The sequence below is a fragment of the Tachypleus tridentatus genome, chromosome 6 (genome assembly GCF_004210375.1).
Source record: "Tachypleus tridentatus isolate NWPU-2018 chromosome 6, ASM421037v1, whole genome shotgun sequence".
Classification (NCBI taxonomy): Eukaryota; Metazoa; Arthropoda; class Merostomata; order Xiphosura; family Limulidae; genus Tachypleus; species Tachypleus tridentatus.
The window spans coordinates 37,054,449-37,071,224 of NC_134830.1; the positions used below are offsets into that span (position 1 = coordinate 37,054,449).

Sequence of the window (16,776 nt, forward strand, 5' to 3'; positions counted from 1 at the left end):
CATCGGGCTATCTGCTGGGCCCACCGAGGGGAATAACAAGTATTAGTTCAGTAGCTAGTCAGAGGTACATGTAAAATTTGAACTTAATTTTATGCCCAGCACAGCCAGGTAGTTAAGGCATTAGACTCGTAATCTGAGGGTCGCGGGTTCGAATCCTCATCACACCGAACATACTCGCCCTTTCAGCAATGAGGGCGTTATAAAGTGACGATCAATCCCCCTATTCGTTGGTAAATAGTAGCTCAAGAGTTGGCGGTGGGTGGTAATGACTAGCTTCCTTCCCTCTAGTTTTACACTGCCAAATTAGGGACGGCTAGCGCAGATAGACCTCGTGTAACTTTGCGTGAAATTGATAAAACAAACAAACATTCTATAGCTCATTGTTCTTATCTTAAAACTGAAACTTCGTTCTTTAAATTTTCACAAACAGGACAAAAGATCATTTTTTATTTCTTTGCTATTAAACCCTATACGTTTAATATGTTTAACACAAGCCTTTGCAGCTTTCTTGGATGGTATTACCTTTAAACATATCATTTGTAAACTAAGATTTGATAAAGAAAGAAATGATTTCATACTGAACGTTTCGTGTGTATTTATTTTTTTACAAATGATGATAAATTAGGATGCATAAATAATTAATTGTAGGTTCTTTTTTTTTCTGTCTTTTGTAGAAAACCCAGACGCTCGATGTAGATGAAGATAACATGTTGTGTGATTCCCAAGCTCGCGGTGTCAAACGGAAGTATGAAGACGGCAAAGAGTGTGAAACGCCCACCTCACTATATATCACCCAGCGTCAGTCAGTGTTTAATATTAGTGTTTGTAAACTGAACAGACTTCGACAGACTCTCAGTCTGAGACGGTCCGTTCTCATCTATAATACTCTACGTGAAATCCAAAGAGAATGTGAACAGGAAGGGATAAAAATGAACTATGCCCCTAATAATCACTTGTTCTTGGCACCTCTAAATCCGCAGGTCATGACCCTCGACCCACCTCCTGTTCCGAGCCAAACTACGTTCGAAGGGTATTCGGGAAACACATTCAACTCTGCCGTGGATTCCAAACCCATCCAAAGATGCCTTTCTGACACGGAGCAGCCTAACCCTGATGCTGATAGTAGCTACCCATTGAAGTCCTTACTGAACACTTACCAGTATAAATCACCATCTCAGGCTGAAGAACGGCTTAATCATAAGTCACAGACTAGCTCCGTAGAAAATAGCTATGCTTCTAAGTCGTGTACTTTAGCAGAAGGAGTTTACAAGCAGAATGGTGACGACTTGAGTGAGGAATACGACAGATACCTGATGGAGTTCGACTCTGCATCCGGAAGAATAACGCCTTTTGTAAAGACAGCGTGCGATCGTCTTGATTCCGGTGCCTTATGGAATGACGACAGTGACAGACTGACCAGTTTGAACTGGAGCTCAGTATTGAACTTCAGTTCCCTATCAACCAATACAGCCACTAGCGTTCTGCCACCAGAACCGGCGTTTGACTCCTCTGGGGATTGTCAGTTTGCTGAAAGAAACAGAAGCAGCTCTGCAGCTGACAGCGTGGCTGAAACTGTACAAACACCTAGCGAATCATCCAGTAACCCGGAGACGTCCTTACATGTGCTCCTTCCTGCTACAAGCAGCCCTACGTCAGAACTGCCAACTCTGAACTTCCGTTACACAACTTCTTCTCCAAGCCCAACCCCCGGGGCCACGTCCAGCTCTAGTTCTGGGGATGAAATATTTGGTGATATAGATATGGCACTTTACGACTTTGACCTGTACTCTCCCTTATCTCCTCCCAATGTGAAATTGGCCCCGGTTAGTGCTGAAGAACTTATGACGTCACTCACGGAAAACGGTCAGCCTTACCCTGTGTCCAGTTATTTGAAAGAAAAATTAAGCGAGGACGAAGAACAAAGTACTCCAGTTGAATCATGACTGAATGTCCATTCTCATGTTTTGAATGTAACATGTTTTATGTTCGTTATCAGCACTCGATTCTAAGAGCTTAATGACACTTAATTGAAAGAGCCTGAAACACTGATAGTGGGGGAGCAGAAAGATATAAGTGCTTTATACGTTGGCTTTAAATTACAAATAATATTAAAACTCAGAACAAAGTTCCTGATGTTCCCAAATATTTGACAACCGTTTTGTTTGAAGGTTATTATCGGCAAAGATATATTTATATACCAATTACTATATACACGTGCGATTTTCACTCAAAGGTTTCGTACTAATTTAATAATCATTAAACAACGATCCCGTATAGAGAGAGGTACAAGGGACCAAATTTGAAAATTCTGCTTCATGTCGAAAAATTTTCTTTTCTACTGAAATCCAGTTATGGATCAAATACTTTCGTTTAGACAAATAGTCCCTTGGAACGTTGATCGTCGAGTGTTCATACTGTCAATGTTTATTTGTCCTCATGTTTTTGGTACAAAAGGAAAAATAACTGTAATTAATTATGTAAATAATTAAAAATATTATCCTGTCCCACGAAAACTTTAATAATAATTATACTTAACTATCTATGAAACTTTATTTAAACATTAGTGTGGAAAATGTTTGTTTTTTTCCTGTATTTTTTGACAGTGTTGTGAGTCGTGTGTTGCTGGTTATTTACTTAGCATTTCTTGTAAACAAAGGTATTGAAATTAACTTTTTTATACGCGAATGGCAGATCTTTTCCCATTACTTCTTTTTACTTAGCTAAAGGCAGAAAGTTGCGTTAATATTCTGTACACAGTGAAATGTTACAGGGGTAAAGTGATGTCAAAACAAGTTCTGTAGGTGAGCCAATATCGCTAGAGAACTTTGTTTAAACAGCCAATCGTCTAGTTTTTAAGGATAATAGAAAATTGGAAGAAGTATGAGTAACTTTTTTGTATCATGATATGTTCGTAACGTCTGCGTCAGTACGAAAGCAAGGAAAGACCAGACTATTTGAAAACTGAACAAATGTACTAAGGAGCTCTGCTTAGCATTAATCATACTGTGTATATATTCAGCCAAAGAATAATATTGACAAGTTAATTGTACCACTTCAGTTATTACTACTTCTTTCATGTTTTGGTATGTATATAGAGTTACTTTAATGTAAGGAAACATACCACAGTCGGCATATTTATACAAATATTAAGAAATTAGAAGAAATAATGCTCTTTATCAACCAACTGGTATGATGAACAGCCATCTGCGAGTTGGGTCTTCGGAGAGCGAACTTGAAATGTTTGTACATAAAATATCTGCGTAAGTCATGAATAACATAATATATACATCGTTATTTTACAGTTTATTATATATGTATGTATGTGTCACCAAACATCAATATATTGTAACAGTAAGTGATGTCCATAGAGCAGTCGCGAATTTCATAATAGGGTGAAAAACCTAAATCGTATATAAAGTCACAAGTATTTTTCCAAATATTGATTGCTATTTTGCATATCTTTATACAAGACGCTTGATTGTTGAAAGGTTTATTGAAATATTCCCTAGCAGTTTTAAAGAAAGTTTTTCAGAGATGTGAAGATAACCGCCTAAGGTTAATATTCTTTGTTTTGAATATAATAATGTTGTTATTATATGTTAGTTATACTCTAACATGTAAGTCAGAATGAATAATTAAATGTAATTCAGAATGACATTTCAAAGTAAATTATTAAGTTCGCAGATCCTTCGGGAAATACGATATGATTCAAAACTGAATTCACGACATGAAATGAAGAATATTCAGAGAAGTGACATTTGAAAATAGCTTACCTAAAAAATTATTGCCTACAGTCTCTGGGGACTGTTTCTTATAAAGTTGTAAAACATGAGCAGTATGAGGAGCCAGTAACAAGTTATTCTTGTTACGTTGCAGGTAATTTTGTTATTTTATTATTCTTGTTACGTTGCAGGTAGCTAGCTAGTTTTGTTATTTTATCCTGCGTGCAATAGTGTGAAAATTAAGTGATGGTTGAATTGTTGTACAGCAGTGAAACGGTATGAGGATTTTTCATGTAATGTACATGATTTCAGCTTGTTATTTTGGGGGCTTATTATTTGCAATGTGGAGGTTTCCTACTTTGTAGTCCTGGAATGGAGAGCGCAGAATCACACGTGTAAGATGGAGACTGGCTCATGTAACATATAGTTGGAACTGTACTGTGTTGTAGGTAGATAAAGTAGGGGCTGTTTCATATAATATACAATTGAAACGGTGTGTGTGGATGTTACTAGGTGTATGGCAGGTATGTAAGATGTAGGCCGTCTTATGTAACATACAGCTGGAATAGTGTGGGTGTTACCACGTGTACTGTCTGCAGGAAGGTACAGTAGGAGCTGTCTCATATGACATACAGCTAGAACAGTGTTGTGTTTGGTTGCTATCACGTGTACTGTACTGCAGATAGATAATTTGGGGACTTTTATTTGCGAGTGGGTGATAAGTATTGTGATAAACAACGTATCACGTGTATTGTAGTGGAGAATTTTCATCTGCTTGTTAATAACCTAATTGGCTCTGTCCTGTATTATTTTATTGGTATTTAATGGGCAGGTGATTGTAACGTACATTGCACTTCAGTTACTTATTCATTTTCAAGAATGTAATATAGATGTTGCCATCCATACTGAATGTTACATGGGATATATGAGGTGTATCTTCTCTACCATATTGAATGTTACATGGGTTATATGAGGTATATCTTCTCTACAATAATTCTGGTATGTAGAGCGGATATTATTACTCTTATAATTCTGCAAGAAGGAAATAGAATAACTTGTTCTTTCAGGCAGATAATGTGGAATCTGTCTCCTGTACTCCATTCCAGGAGCTGATGTAGGTACTGTCTCCTTCAAGTCGTCTCATGTATCGTATTGCAGGTAGCAGGTTTTTTTTTTTTAATTTCCGTGTTGGAGTATGTTCCAATAGGGGGCGTGGAATTGCAGCACAAGTTTTGTTATTGCTAGGGAACAAAAGCAGAGGATGCATAAGCCTAAATTCGTTTTGCATTATCATCAAACAGTGAAAGGGTTAAAAGTAATATTATTCTTAGATTTTTTGATTCTATATTCTTGATTCTATTTTATATTCTTATAAAATATTATAACAGAGAAGTCATTACTAGACTTACGTCTCCAAAAGGTGAATTATGGTATACAATGTCCTCTGAATTATCGATCTGTTGTTAACACTGCGTTACCAAAAACATATTACTTGCTTAATTTATAGTGTTAATTTATAATAGCATGGTTTCTGTAACTGCTTTTAGTGGCGTTTTCCGAAGAAGCAAGATTTTTTATAAACTAGAATTGAAAGCTGCCTTGGTTTTGCATCTCAGACTCTGAAGTCATTGAAATTTAACTTTGTCAGAGACTGAAACGCTTTCCAGCTAGATATTAAATATCGAACACTGTTTGTAAATGTCAAACACTGCTGCTATTTAACAACACCAGTGTTCAAATACACTGTTAAGTACCAAATGTCTGATTCTAATATTGTTGAAAACGCTTCCACGACCGAAGGCAATGTTGTTAATTATAAAACAAATGTTATAAGGTTATATAACTGTTGCTTACATCTGACCATGACAATGTTTAATAAATAGTAAACTGTAAAGGTTCATACTGTTGGTAGATTTTCATATCCAAGGTAATGTTTTTTATGTATCAAGTGCCAGAGTTTATAATATTAATAGTTATCAAATGTTAAAGGTTGTTTAATGTCAGTGATAACTTTTCGATAGTGAAGGCAAATGTTAATAACTTATATTCGTACCAGAAACCAATATTACTGCTAGGTAACCAAATCTGAAGTTAATAGCAGTGGTAAGGTTCTGTATTATACTTGAACATGTTATTTGATCACATACTTACGGACAAATCAGTAGATTTTTCGGTTATCCAAGTTTATTTAAGAACTTATAAGATGATTCATTTATTAATAAAACCGTATTTACTTATAAATTAACCTGTACCTCATAACTTGTAAGATAAAGCTCGTGTTGTAAACGAAATTGTGGAAAGCTGTCACTTAACTAACCGCTCCATAGATTCTTGCAGAAAAAATAAACTTATCATGTTAAAATCATTAAATACATTGTACTAGATTAACAATTGTTTCCGATTATTAACTTATTATGTACATTATTAGTCCATGTCACTACACCACAATAGCTTGAAACATGTTCTTAAGTGAGTTAAATTTGATCATTGAGCTAATCATTAGTTTCAATGTTGAAATTAGTATTCCAGTATTTGATCTTACTTTACGTTAGTTTTCTAATTCACTTTCATATATATATATATATACTTTACCTTAACTTATATCACGTCTTATATCACTTTCTTTTACCTGATGCAAGAGTTTTGCAAACTGGTGTCCCGTGGAAAGTGTCGGTACGATGGGTTGGAGCGTAGGAAAGAAAGAAAATGCACAACACTCTTAAGGTATTCAGAAGGTACAGATTCAGTAGGTAGTAAATACTGGGAGGTTTTATGCTGGCTTAATGGATTGTCCTGCTACTTAATTTGTGTTACTTTTGATTCTACTTTCTCAGTAGATTTGACGCTTCTTTTTGTGACAGCAATTTCAAAATGTCCCTGTTTTATATTCTGTAATAGTCTGATATTCCCCAGCTTCCTCTTTATGGCAGATTGTGCGAGATTTTCTGACTGTGTGTTCGCCTGCAAGCGCTTCTAATTTGATTCTCGGCAACTTCTTGCAGGTTCAAGTGTTGGGAATTCTACATAACAAAATCAGTTCACATATAAATATCGTAACACACATACTAGTACGATTTGATTCGGTAATATTTTGTTTTGTTTTTCCATAGAAAGCAATTTTTTTGTTGTTAGTGTCAAAATCGTATTACCCTTGTTGTGAAAGCATAACATTTTCTGTAAGATTGTTTTATATTTCCTTTCAGAGGGTCACCGACTGGTCCAGCGGTAAGTCTACGGACTTAAAACGCTAAAATCAGAGGTTAGATTCCTCTCGCTAGACTCAGCAGATAGCTTGTTGTGACTTTTGACACATTTGTTTCCACACAAACTGGGAAAATACCATACCAAAAATGTGTCAATTGTTTTAATGTAAAGAAAATTTTCAAACTTAACGGTCAGTTTATAACATTTTACATAATTTTGCTTACAAATATATTCATAAAAACGGCTCAAGAAGTGCAATACTTGAAAAGTAAATATTTCTGTTAAAATAGAATTGTCTTCTTTACTTAATTTAAAAAAGCCTAAGATAATAGAAAATTTATCCATTTGGAATTTTTGTATAGTGTATGGAGTTTAATTTATATACGTGAGTAAATCCTAGGGTCGCCCCCATGTGGCTCAGCGGTAATTCTGAAGGTTTTAGGTTTGTTTTGCTTGTTTGTGTTTTTAAATTTCGCGCAAAGCTACACAAGGGCTAGCCGTCCCTAATTTAGCAGTGTAAGACTAAAGGGAAGGCAGCTAGTCATCACCAACCACCGCCAACTCTTGGGCTACCAACGAATAGTGGGATTAACACATTATAGCGCCCCCACAGCTGAAAGGGCAAACATGTTTGATGCGACAGAGATTCGAACCCGCGATTCTCAGATTACGAGTCGAACGCCTTAACCCACTTGGCCATGCCGAGCCATGGTTTGTTTTGAAGTAAGATAAAAGACTACACTCTGGGCTATATTAAGTCCGTAGACATTCTGCTGTAAAGCCTAGAGGTTTTACCGATAAACATCGGATTTCGAGGCACATTATAGATAACCCAAATGTGTAGGTTTGCTGTTAATAACAAAAACAAGGCAAGCCGTGAGATTTTTCTACATCAGTAACTCGCAATCATTTTCATTTGCTTTCCTGAAGTGATTTTTTTCTGCTATTACACTTATTTGTTGTTGTTTTTATCACGAATTAACTAAGCCTAATATTTAGGCCTATTTAACAATTAATAAATCTTTTTAATCGTTCCGTTTGATATCTGGCCAAGCGCGTAAGGCGTGCGTCTCGTAATCCGAGGGTCGCGGGTTCGCGCCCGCGTCGCGCTAAACATGCTCGCCCTTCCAGCCGTGGGGGCGTATAATGTGACGGTCAATCCCACTATTCGTTGGTAAAAGAGTAGCCCAAGAGTTGGCGGTGGGTGGTGATGACTAGCTGCCTTCCCTCTAGTCTTACACTGCTAAATTAGGGACGGCTAGCACAGATAGCCCTCGAGTAGCTTTGTGCGAAATTCCAAAAACAAACAAAAAACAACAAACAAACCGTTTGATATTATTATATTAATTTCCTAATATAATACAAAATGTCTAAAAACTTACGTCAGAAAGATTGTGTTTTTGTGATTAGAGATGACTACAAAGGGTTATTGGTTGGAATGTTAAGCTGAAAGGTATTTTCTAGTTCAATCTCCTTTCATTTCTTTTCGTAAATACATTTTGTTTAACGCATAAAACTGTTTTATTTTTAAGATTTACTTCCGCATCGTAGTGTTTAAACAAACTTATATATGTGAAAGATAAATTAATTCTGTTGAGATTAACATAATTAGATTTGTAGTTAATTGTTTGCGGGATAAATTTTGAGTTCGTAAAATTGTAGTTGTATGTAATTCGTATATAATTGCGTAGTCTGGGTGTAACGCGGTTAAGACGAAATACAGGGTGATTTAATGAGGGGTATTTCTTATTGAATAAATATACGCTAACTACACAGATGTTCATCGCTGAAATAGAACACTTGGTTTCCAACATTGTCAAAGTACGTGATATGTGGTAATGTAAGAGCACTTCACCTGCAACAATGTCAGTTTCCATTTTAGCGTATTTTATTATTACCGTTAAGTTCGGAAAGAACTAACAAGCCATAGAAAGTTACGTAACCTTTAACTATTTGTTTTTACTTTGTAAAAGGCCAATACTATTTTGATGAAACCTAAGCTACGGGAGCCACCTATCACTGAGAAACTGCAGGATAATGAAAGATTTAACTGATTTAGTAACCATCTTTACATGCAATTTTCACGATATTCCCTGTGAACGTATAGTTAGGGACGCTGTCCTTGTTACTACTGAACAGTACCGCTTACACGAGCTCAAACATTTTTGTATGAAACTGATATTTCCTTAATGTTACCATCTTGGTGGAAGGTAAATAATTATTTGTTTTCAGAAACATATACAGGGTAATACAGAAAATAGCGTTCAAAATTAAATTAGCACTTTCTTTGTATATGTTACCCTTCGGGGAGAGAAAAACATTTTCGGAACTAGTTCTTATTTATATTGTTGGTGCTTTGCAGTCAAATCGTTCGTGCAATTCTGTTTTCTTGAATTTCATTCTGCAGTAGTTAATTGCGAAACCCCTGAATAGATTTTGCTCAAGCTGAAAAGTCACATACTTGATACACTGTTGCTGAAAAGAAGAGAGAATGAACGGTTTCTTTTGGTATATTACCCGAGAAATACCATTTGTCTTATATCCCACTACAGAAACGTATGTAGGTCTAATGCATTACGACGTATTGTTTATAAACCGTATTGTAAACACGCTTACTACTTTATAATTTAGGCCTAATTTTACCGTTTGAGAAGTAAACAAATTATTTATAAAAATAATTACCAATCGCCATTAAGGTATTTCCTGTCAATTTTCTGAACATATCAAGAATAAAAAAAAACAAAGTTATTTGATTTTTGAAATCTGATGTTGATACCGCTTACTTCTTCCAAGAGAAAAAATTCGACTTGAAAACTTTCACTATTTACGCATAATAGAATTTTCGTACAGCAATAAACTTCGTAACTTCTGTATAAATATTTTGATTGTTTTTTCTTTGTCGATTGTTTGGCTTCTTTAATTTTCTGTGACGTATTTCCTATGTAATTATTACGAAACTGTGTTGGAGCAATAAAGAAAGCAAATTAATCCAAATTTTTGTTAGAAACGAAACGTTGAGGTTTTGTATTCGAAAGGATGGGTGATTACGAAGCTTTTAAGGTACCAAAGGGTGAAGAGGGGAAATGTAATTGCATTGATGTCCAACAGGTGTCTGTTAAAACAAAACAAAAGTTTTTTTAGTTGATAAGGGCAAAGGTTGCGATTAGATTTGTGCAATGTAATGTGTGTGATAAGGAATAACAAAAGAAATATTTATTGTTGTTAAAGTAAGAGAATGTCGAGATGATGCACATAGTTCAGAGGGTAAAACTGTATATTAATTTGTATGTTCATACAGTACGTGGACGAACAACATCGTATTCTGTCCAAAATTTTCCAAATAAAACGTTTTACCGAATAATTGTGGTGTCTACCTGAGTTTGATTTGTTATTTTGTATAAAAGCAAAAACGCATGATATACTTCTGGTGTCAAAATAATGAAACATCTACAAGGTATATTATCGCACTATCTACAAGTTATATGTCTAAAAACTAGATATAACTTTCTTAAGATTATCAGACGATAATAATACTAACTTATTATTTGCACCTGTCCATTCTAATTGGCTAGAACGTGTCATCTGTCGATAAGACTAAATCGGGTGTGTTACCTGACGACCGTAAACTATGGACGTAGTTGGCAGCAGTTGCTTTTCCCTAAGAGAAACTTTGAGTCCATCTCTTGTCTAAATTACAGTACCTACATTTTATTAAAATTATGAAGCTAATTACTAGTCAGTTGCCCCCTTGTGGTTTGTTTGTTTTGTTTTTTTTAATTTCGCGCAAAGCTACTCGAGAGCTATCTGCGCTAGCCGTCCATACTTTAGCAGTGTAAGACTAGAGGGAAGGCAGCTAATCATCATCACCCACCGCCCACTCTTGGGCTACTTTTTTACCAACGAATAGTGGGATTGACCAAAACATTATTACGCCCCCACGGCTGAAAGGGCGAACATATTTGGTACGAACGGGATTCGAACCCGCGACCCTCGGATTACGAGTCGAACGCCTTAACACGCTTGTGGCAAAGCGAAATGTCTACGGACTTACACGACTCAAAACCGGTTTTCGATACCTGTTGTGTGCATAGCACTGATTTCCCATTGTGTAGCATTATGCTTAACTACAAACAAACAAAAGATTTAATTTAGTTTTCAGTATCCACCTCTGTCTAACTACACAGTGTCATACAACGCATAGAGTTTTATTCTGTGTCCAGTGTATCCAGTGGTCATCTCTGTTCCTTCTAATTGGTTCGTCAAGTTAGTGTCCAAACATACTTGTGGGTTGTCATGATACTAGGAAATAACGTAGGATAAGAAAATGACAAGAATACCGATAAACAAATACCTTCAGAAGAAAAGAAATCGGGTTATTGATTCTTAACCGATAGACAAATACCTTAAGAAGGAAAGAAATCGGGTTATTGATTCTTAATTGGTAACATGATGTTATGAATGGATACGACACACCACTTGTCTATGTACTACACCGGACTTGAAACTTATTAGTAGAACTAAGTAGAGTGATTGAACTGCCGATAGGACAGCTATAAAAACTCTGAATACGACTGTAGCTAGAATATTATATTACTTGTCTATACGATTGATTGCTAAAACTAAGCAAGGCTATTTATTCATCAAAATAACGAAACGTGATCTAACAAATATAAATATGATTCGACAATGACATTCATCGATGTGATTGGTTATAGATATTACAATACATACTTTAACGAACAATTAACACTCCTACGAAAAGTGGGGCCTAATAGGCCCCAGAGCAACTTGAAAGGTTATTAATATTAGGCTAATAATTTTGTATTTAAATGAAATTGCCATTTAAATCCATTAATGAATGGAATTTCCACTGTTCCTATCTACTATCTAGCGAAACCACAGCCAGGGGAACGGGCTTGAAGAAATCAGGACTAGAAACGTCTTTTCGTAGGAGTGTTAATGTGTTATTAAATAGGGTTACCCAGTTTTCAATACCACTACACTGTGTACCACATCCCAGCGTAACCTTATAGCATTTTAGATTTAAATACAAATATTTTGGTTTTATATTTATATGTGTAATCTGATAATAATAATAAAATTGTCTTTCATTGGCATAATTTCAAGGCTAGTCCAGATAATTCTATGTTATTTGAATTAACATGGCTATAGATTATATTGTTATTAGATTCTTGAAGTTACATTTAACATTTCATATAAAAGCCATTAAAGGCATGCCATGGGCTGTTGGTTAAAGCACGCGACTCGCAATATGTGGATCACGGGCTCAAATCCCGTCACCAAATATGCCCACCCTTTCAGCTGTGTGTGTGTGGGAGTATTATAATGTGACTGTCAATCTCACTACTTGTTGGTAAATAGTTTGGGTTGATTGATGTTGAACACTTATGGTTTCTATCACTTGTAAATTATGGACAGCTAGCGAAGATAACCCTTTAGTAACTTTGCACAAACTTCAACTAACAAACAAAAAGCCATTAAAGCTATACATTAAAACAGAGGATATGAGTATAAGAGACCAATCAGTAGGTTAAACTACAGCTTAGCTGTTATATTAAATGAAAGTTCATAAACTATGCCATATCATAAGTGTTATCACACGATTTTAAATTTGTAAAAGCGGGCTGTGTCTCAACTGGGACTATCGAAATGTAAGTTCAGTAAACTACACTGTTCCTTAGCATTTATAATATCGATGTAAAATTAGCTTAATACTAGCTTGTTAGTTGTTATTATTCCCATAAAATAAGCTGTTTCATACTACTACAAAGTCAGTTAGTTAACTAGTTTAGTTGTTATCGTATCTATCTGTTATCATGCTAGCTATTATCACACTCCTAAAGTTAGTAAGTTACACTATATCTCCACTATTTTAACACGCTTAAAGTTAGTAAGCTACACCATATCTCCACTATTATCACACTCCTAAAGTTAGTAAGCTACATTATATTTTCACTATTTTAACATGCTTAAAGTTAGTAAGCTACACTATATCTCCACTATTATCACATTCCTAAAATTAGTAAGCTACACTACATCTCCACTATTTTCTCCACTATATATCTCCACTATTTTAACACTCCTAAAGCTATTAAGTTACACCATACCTTCACTATTTGAACACTCTTAAAGCTAGTAAGCTACACTACATCTCCACTATTTTAACACTCCTAAAGTTAGTAAGCTGCACTATATCTCCACTATTTTAACGCTCCTAAAATTAGTAAGTTACACTATATCTCCACTATTTTAACACTCCTAAAGCTATTAAGTTACACTATACCTCCACTATTTGAACACTCCTAAAGCTATTAAGTTACACTATACCTTCACTATTTGAACACTCTTAAAGCTAGTAAGCTAAATTATTTTAACAATCCTAAAGTTAGTAAGCTATACTATATCTCAACTATTTTAGCACTTCTAAAGTTAGTAAGCTACACCATATCTCCACTATTATCACACTCCTAAAGTTAGTAAGCTACATTATATTTTCACTGTTTTAACACGCTTAAAGTTAGTAAGCTACATTGTGTATTATCCGTTACCATAAAGTTGTAAAGTTAATGAGGTAGAAAGTTTATTAGCAGTTTTTATGTCTGTCTTTTATTCAAGTACGTTGAAGTCCAACAGATATGCCTAAATTATTCGCAAGAACCCAGATTCCAGAAATATATTAAAGAGGATAATTTCGAATTTAGACAGCAAAGGAAGAAGACAAAAAACCAATTTAAACTGAAACTGGGTGATGTGGTTGGAGAAGTTCAGAACAGGATTAAATCAGAAACAATAATGTCACACCGCACTTTTGAAATAAGACAAAGTGCGGTGTACCATGATTCCAAGCTGTACACGTCACTACACATTCCAGTTTTGTACAAGTATCTATGTGAGGCATGTAGGCTAAGTGATACATGTTTTAAGTTCTCATTGCATTTCACTATTATTTAAGTAAAAGTATTAGCACGTGTTTGTCACGTATCATAATTTATCCCGGACAATTTCTGGTTTATTATGTTATGTACAGCCGGAAATTTTAACTTAGAAGCTAATAGAATATCAGTATGTATCTAATTTATGATTTTTGCTAACAAAATTGTTACACACAATTTTCTTTTTTAACACAAATATATTTTAGTATATAAACAACAACACAATTTATAATAACGGTTATCACAAATAATAGTTTATTTACAAACATTTTATGAGCTTGCAAATAATGTTTAGGCTTCTATCTAGTCTGGAACTGAATATTTTATCGATCGTCCAGGTCCACGACAAGCGAATTAATTCTGAGTTGATATTCTTACACTTCGCTTAAGGTAACTAGCTGTCTATTCTTGGCTGGCCTCACGCCGCTTACAAGCTCACTTCATACCAACAACGATATCTAATGTCCTCGTAGAAACACTAATGTTCGAAGTTGAAAAGCTTATAATGTTCGAAATCTATAAATGTTCCTAGTCAAATTTTGTAGTTTTCCAATTAACAAACGTTAATCACAAATATAGCTTTCGAGATTTACAGTATATTGACTGTAGCTGACCACCTGTCTCTGGGCATGTCAATTTATAAGCTTTAAAGCGAAATTATCGAAAGTTCGCTTGGAAACAATATTCGAAGATACGCTAATATTTTAGTAAAACATATATTGTTGATTCTTACACTTGAGAATCTTCTATAATTTTAGAGAATAAGCAGAACTTAAGTAATACACATTTAACAATATAAGTCACATGCATTTCTAAACATATATTCAACTCGAACAAATATAAATATTAAAATAATATTAAATCCGTTGCGGTATTTATGATCTTTCAACATCAAAGTAAGAAAAATGTCATAACAATATGCAGAACAACTGCACAAAAATCTAAAAAAAAAGTACCTATATTTTATACTAGTTATGAAAGGGTGAAAGCCTTGGCTGATCTACCTATGACAATTCCTTCTTTCTTATCTGATGGTCTTTCAAGCTCGAACATGTTATATGAGCTCTTACTGACGAATTAAGAAGTTAATTACAGGTTGTAAGCTGATATAAAAGTTTTCCTTAGGAGACATACGAGACATCACTGCATCAATACAAAAACTACAAATAAAAAAAAAAACTCCATCAGACTCCAAAAAATAAACAAAACTAGAAAGTCACTCAGTTAGAGAAACCGTTACCCTACAACATTTTGACTTTTGCATTAACCAGTCTGAAATATGCACCAAACGGTTCTTTACCCTCAGAAATATAGTTCTAGGTACCAATATTCTCTTTGTATCTCAATTTTCTCTGAAATTTTGTATGTTTTTCAGAATCCAAATTGTATATTATTATAACTAAAGTGGTTGACATTCTGTATGATCTTCACATCTGGGTTACATTCACCCAGAGTTAACTAAGTGGGCTTGGTGTCACTCAACCTTTGTACTAAATATGATCAAAATGGGATTAAAACTTTTCCGGTTGTAATCTACACATTCACAGGAGTAGAAACAATAAGAGTAAAATCATGTGTGAAATATATCAAGTCAGAATACAAAATAGAAAATCATAAAGTGAAAATTAAATAATAATAATTATAACAGCCAACTGGTTAACAGTTTATAAAAAAAGATATAAAAATACAAAAGAAAATTTATTAGTAAAATAAAGCATATCGTTAAACAGTTAGAAAAACAACAACAAATAAATTAAAAGTACAAAATAACCCATGAAAATAAAAAAAGACAGAAGGAGCGAAAAACATGTAGAATAATTCAAATGTTGACTTCTACAAGGAGTTTAGACGCTTTCTCTGAACAGCGTCTTTGGTCAGATTCCATCTTCCAGTAATGGTCCCTTCTCTTTTGTCACACGTGTCAAATCATAATCGTTAATTTATAAAGCAGAAACTTGAACAACACATCGTAGGTGATATTACTTGTGTATCTGTTGATAGGTTGAACCGAAATTTGAGTGATTCACGGTAGTGCAATAAGTAATCAGATAATTTACAAGACTCGGGAAGGTAATGAATTCACTAGGTAACGTAGGGTTAAAGGCACAACTAGATGGATGGTTTAGAAAAAGGTTGGGCACAGGTGTAAGTCAACACATTGTTTAATGAATGCCGGAGCAGCATCTTTGTATATACAACCTAGAAGGATTTAAGGCCACTGTGCTTTAAATTGTGAAATGTTTTACAACAATCCTTCTAGATCTGGCCAATTGCTATCTCAGTAATAAATAGTGTCTGGTAGCTTCAGCAAAGCCTGAGTTTACTAGAGAAGAAAGACTGATTCCATATAACAGTTGAATGAAACAGCCCTTATACCAGAAGTCAAACAACACTGAAACCCAACATGTAAATATAATCTGAGAAGGTAAGTAAAAATCGTATCTGAATTTACAGATAAATGAAAAAATATAGTCGTGTAGTCCAATTACAAGTAATACTAAAACATTGTAACTGAATTTAATATAATTAGCCTGAACATTCCTACTCTTGTGTACGTATTACATTTGTGCACATAATTCAATATATATAAAATGGTTCAACTATATAATGGAAAATACTCTTATGTAGTACGTATCCATCATCACACGTTTGGCAGTCCTCATCACATATTAACCAACATGTACTTCCAGTACATGACGTGACTGTATATTGGTCTAGTTTCCATAGCAACTAACGTCACATTAATTACGCTCGCTACATGTTAAGTCCCAAGGCGCTAGCTAAAGAGTTGCATCAACTCAAACAATATCACGAGTGTAAAAGTAATATCAGACATTTATGAACAGAGATGGCTTGCTCTGTTCGAAATGTCATCTACCCATTCCTGTAGTTGACTG

At 34.7% G+C, this 16,776-nt stretch overlaps 1 protein-coding gene across 4 annotated transcripts in view; it reads left to right on the forward strand.

Annotated features, from left to right (window-relative positions):
• The window catches only part of LOC143252257 (uncharacterized), a 43,781-nt gene extending 33,494 nt beyond the window's left edge, over positions 1–10,287 (forward strand). For 2 of the 4 annotated variants that reach the window (XM_076504127.1, XM_076504124.1), the window contains one exon: positions 675–10,287. In XM_076504127.1, coding sequence (XP_076360242.1) covers positions 708–1,943 — 1,236 coding nt within the window. In that variant the 5' untranslated portion in view covers positions 675–707 and the 3' untranslated portion in view covers positions 1,944–10,287. Of the gene's footprint in view, positions 1–648 lie in introns of all 4 variants that reach the window. The other 2 variants (XR_013028903.1, XM_076504126.1) reach the window with 2 other exon arrangements.
• Positions 10,288–16,776: the final 6,489 nt, after the last annotated feature.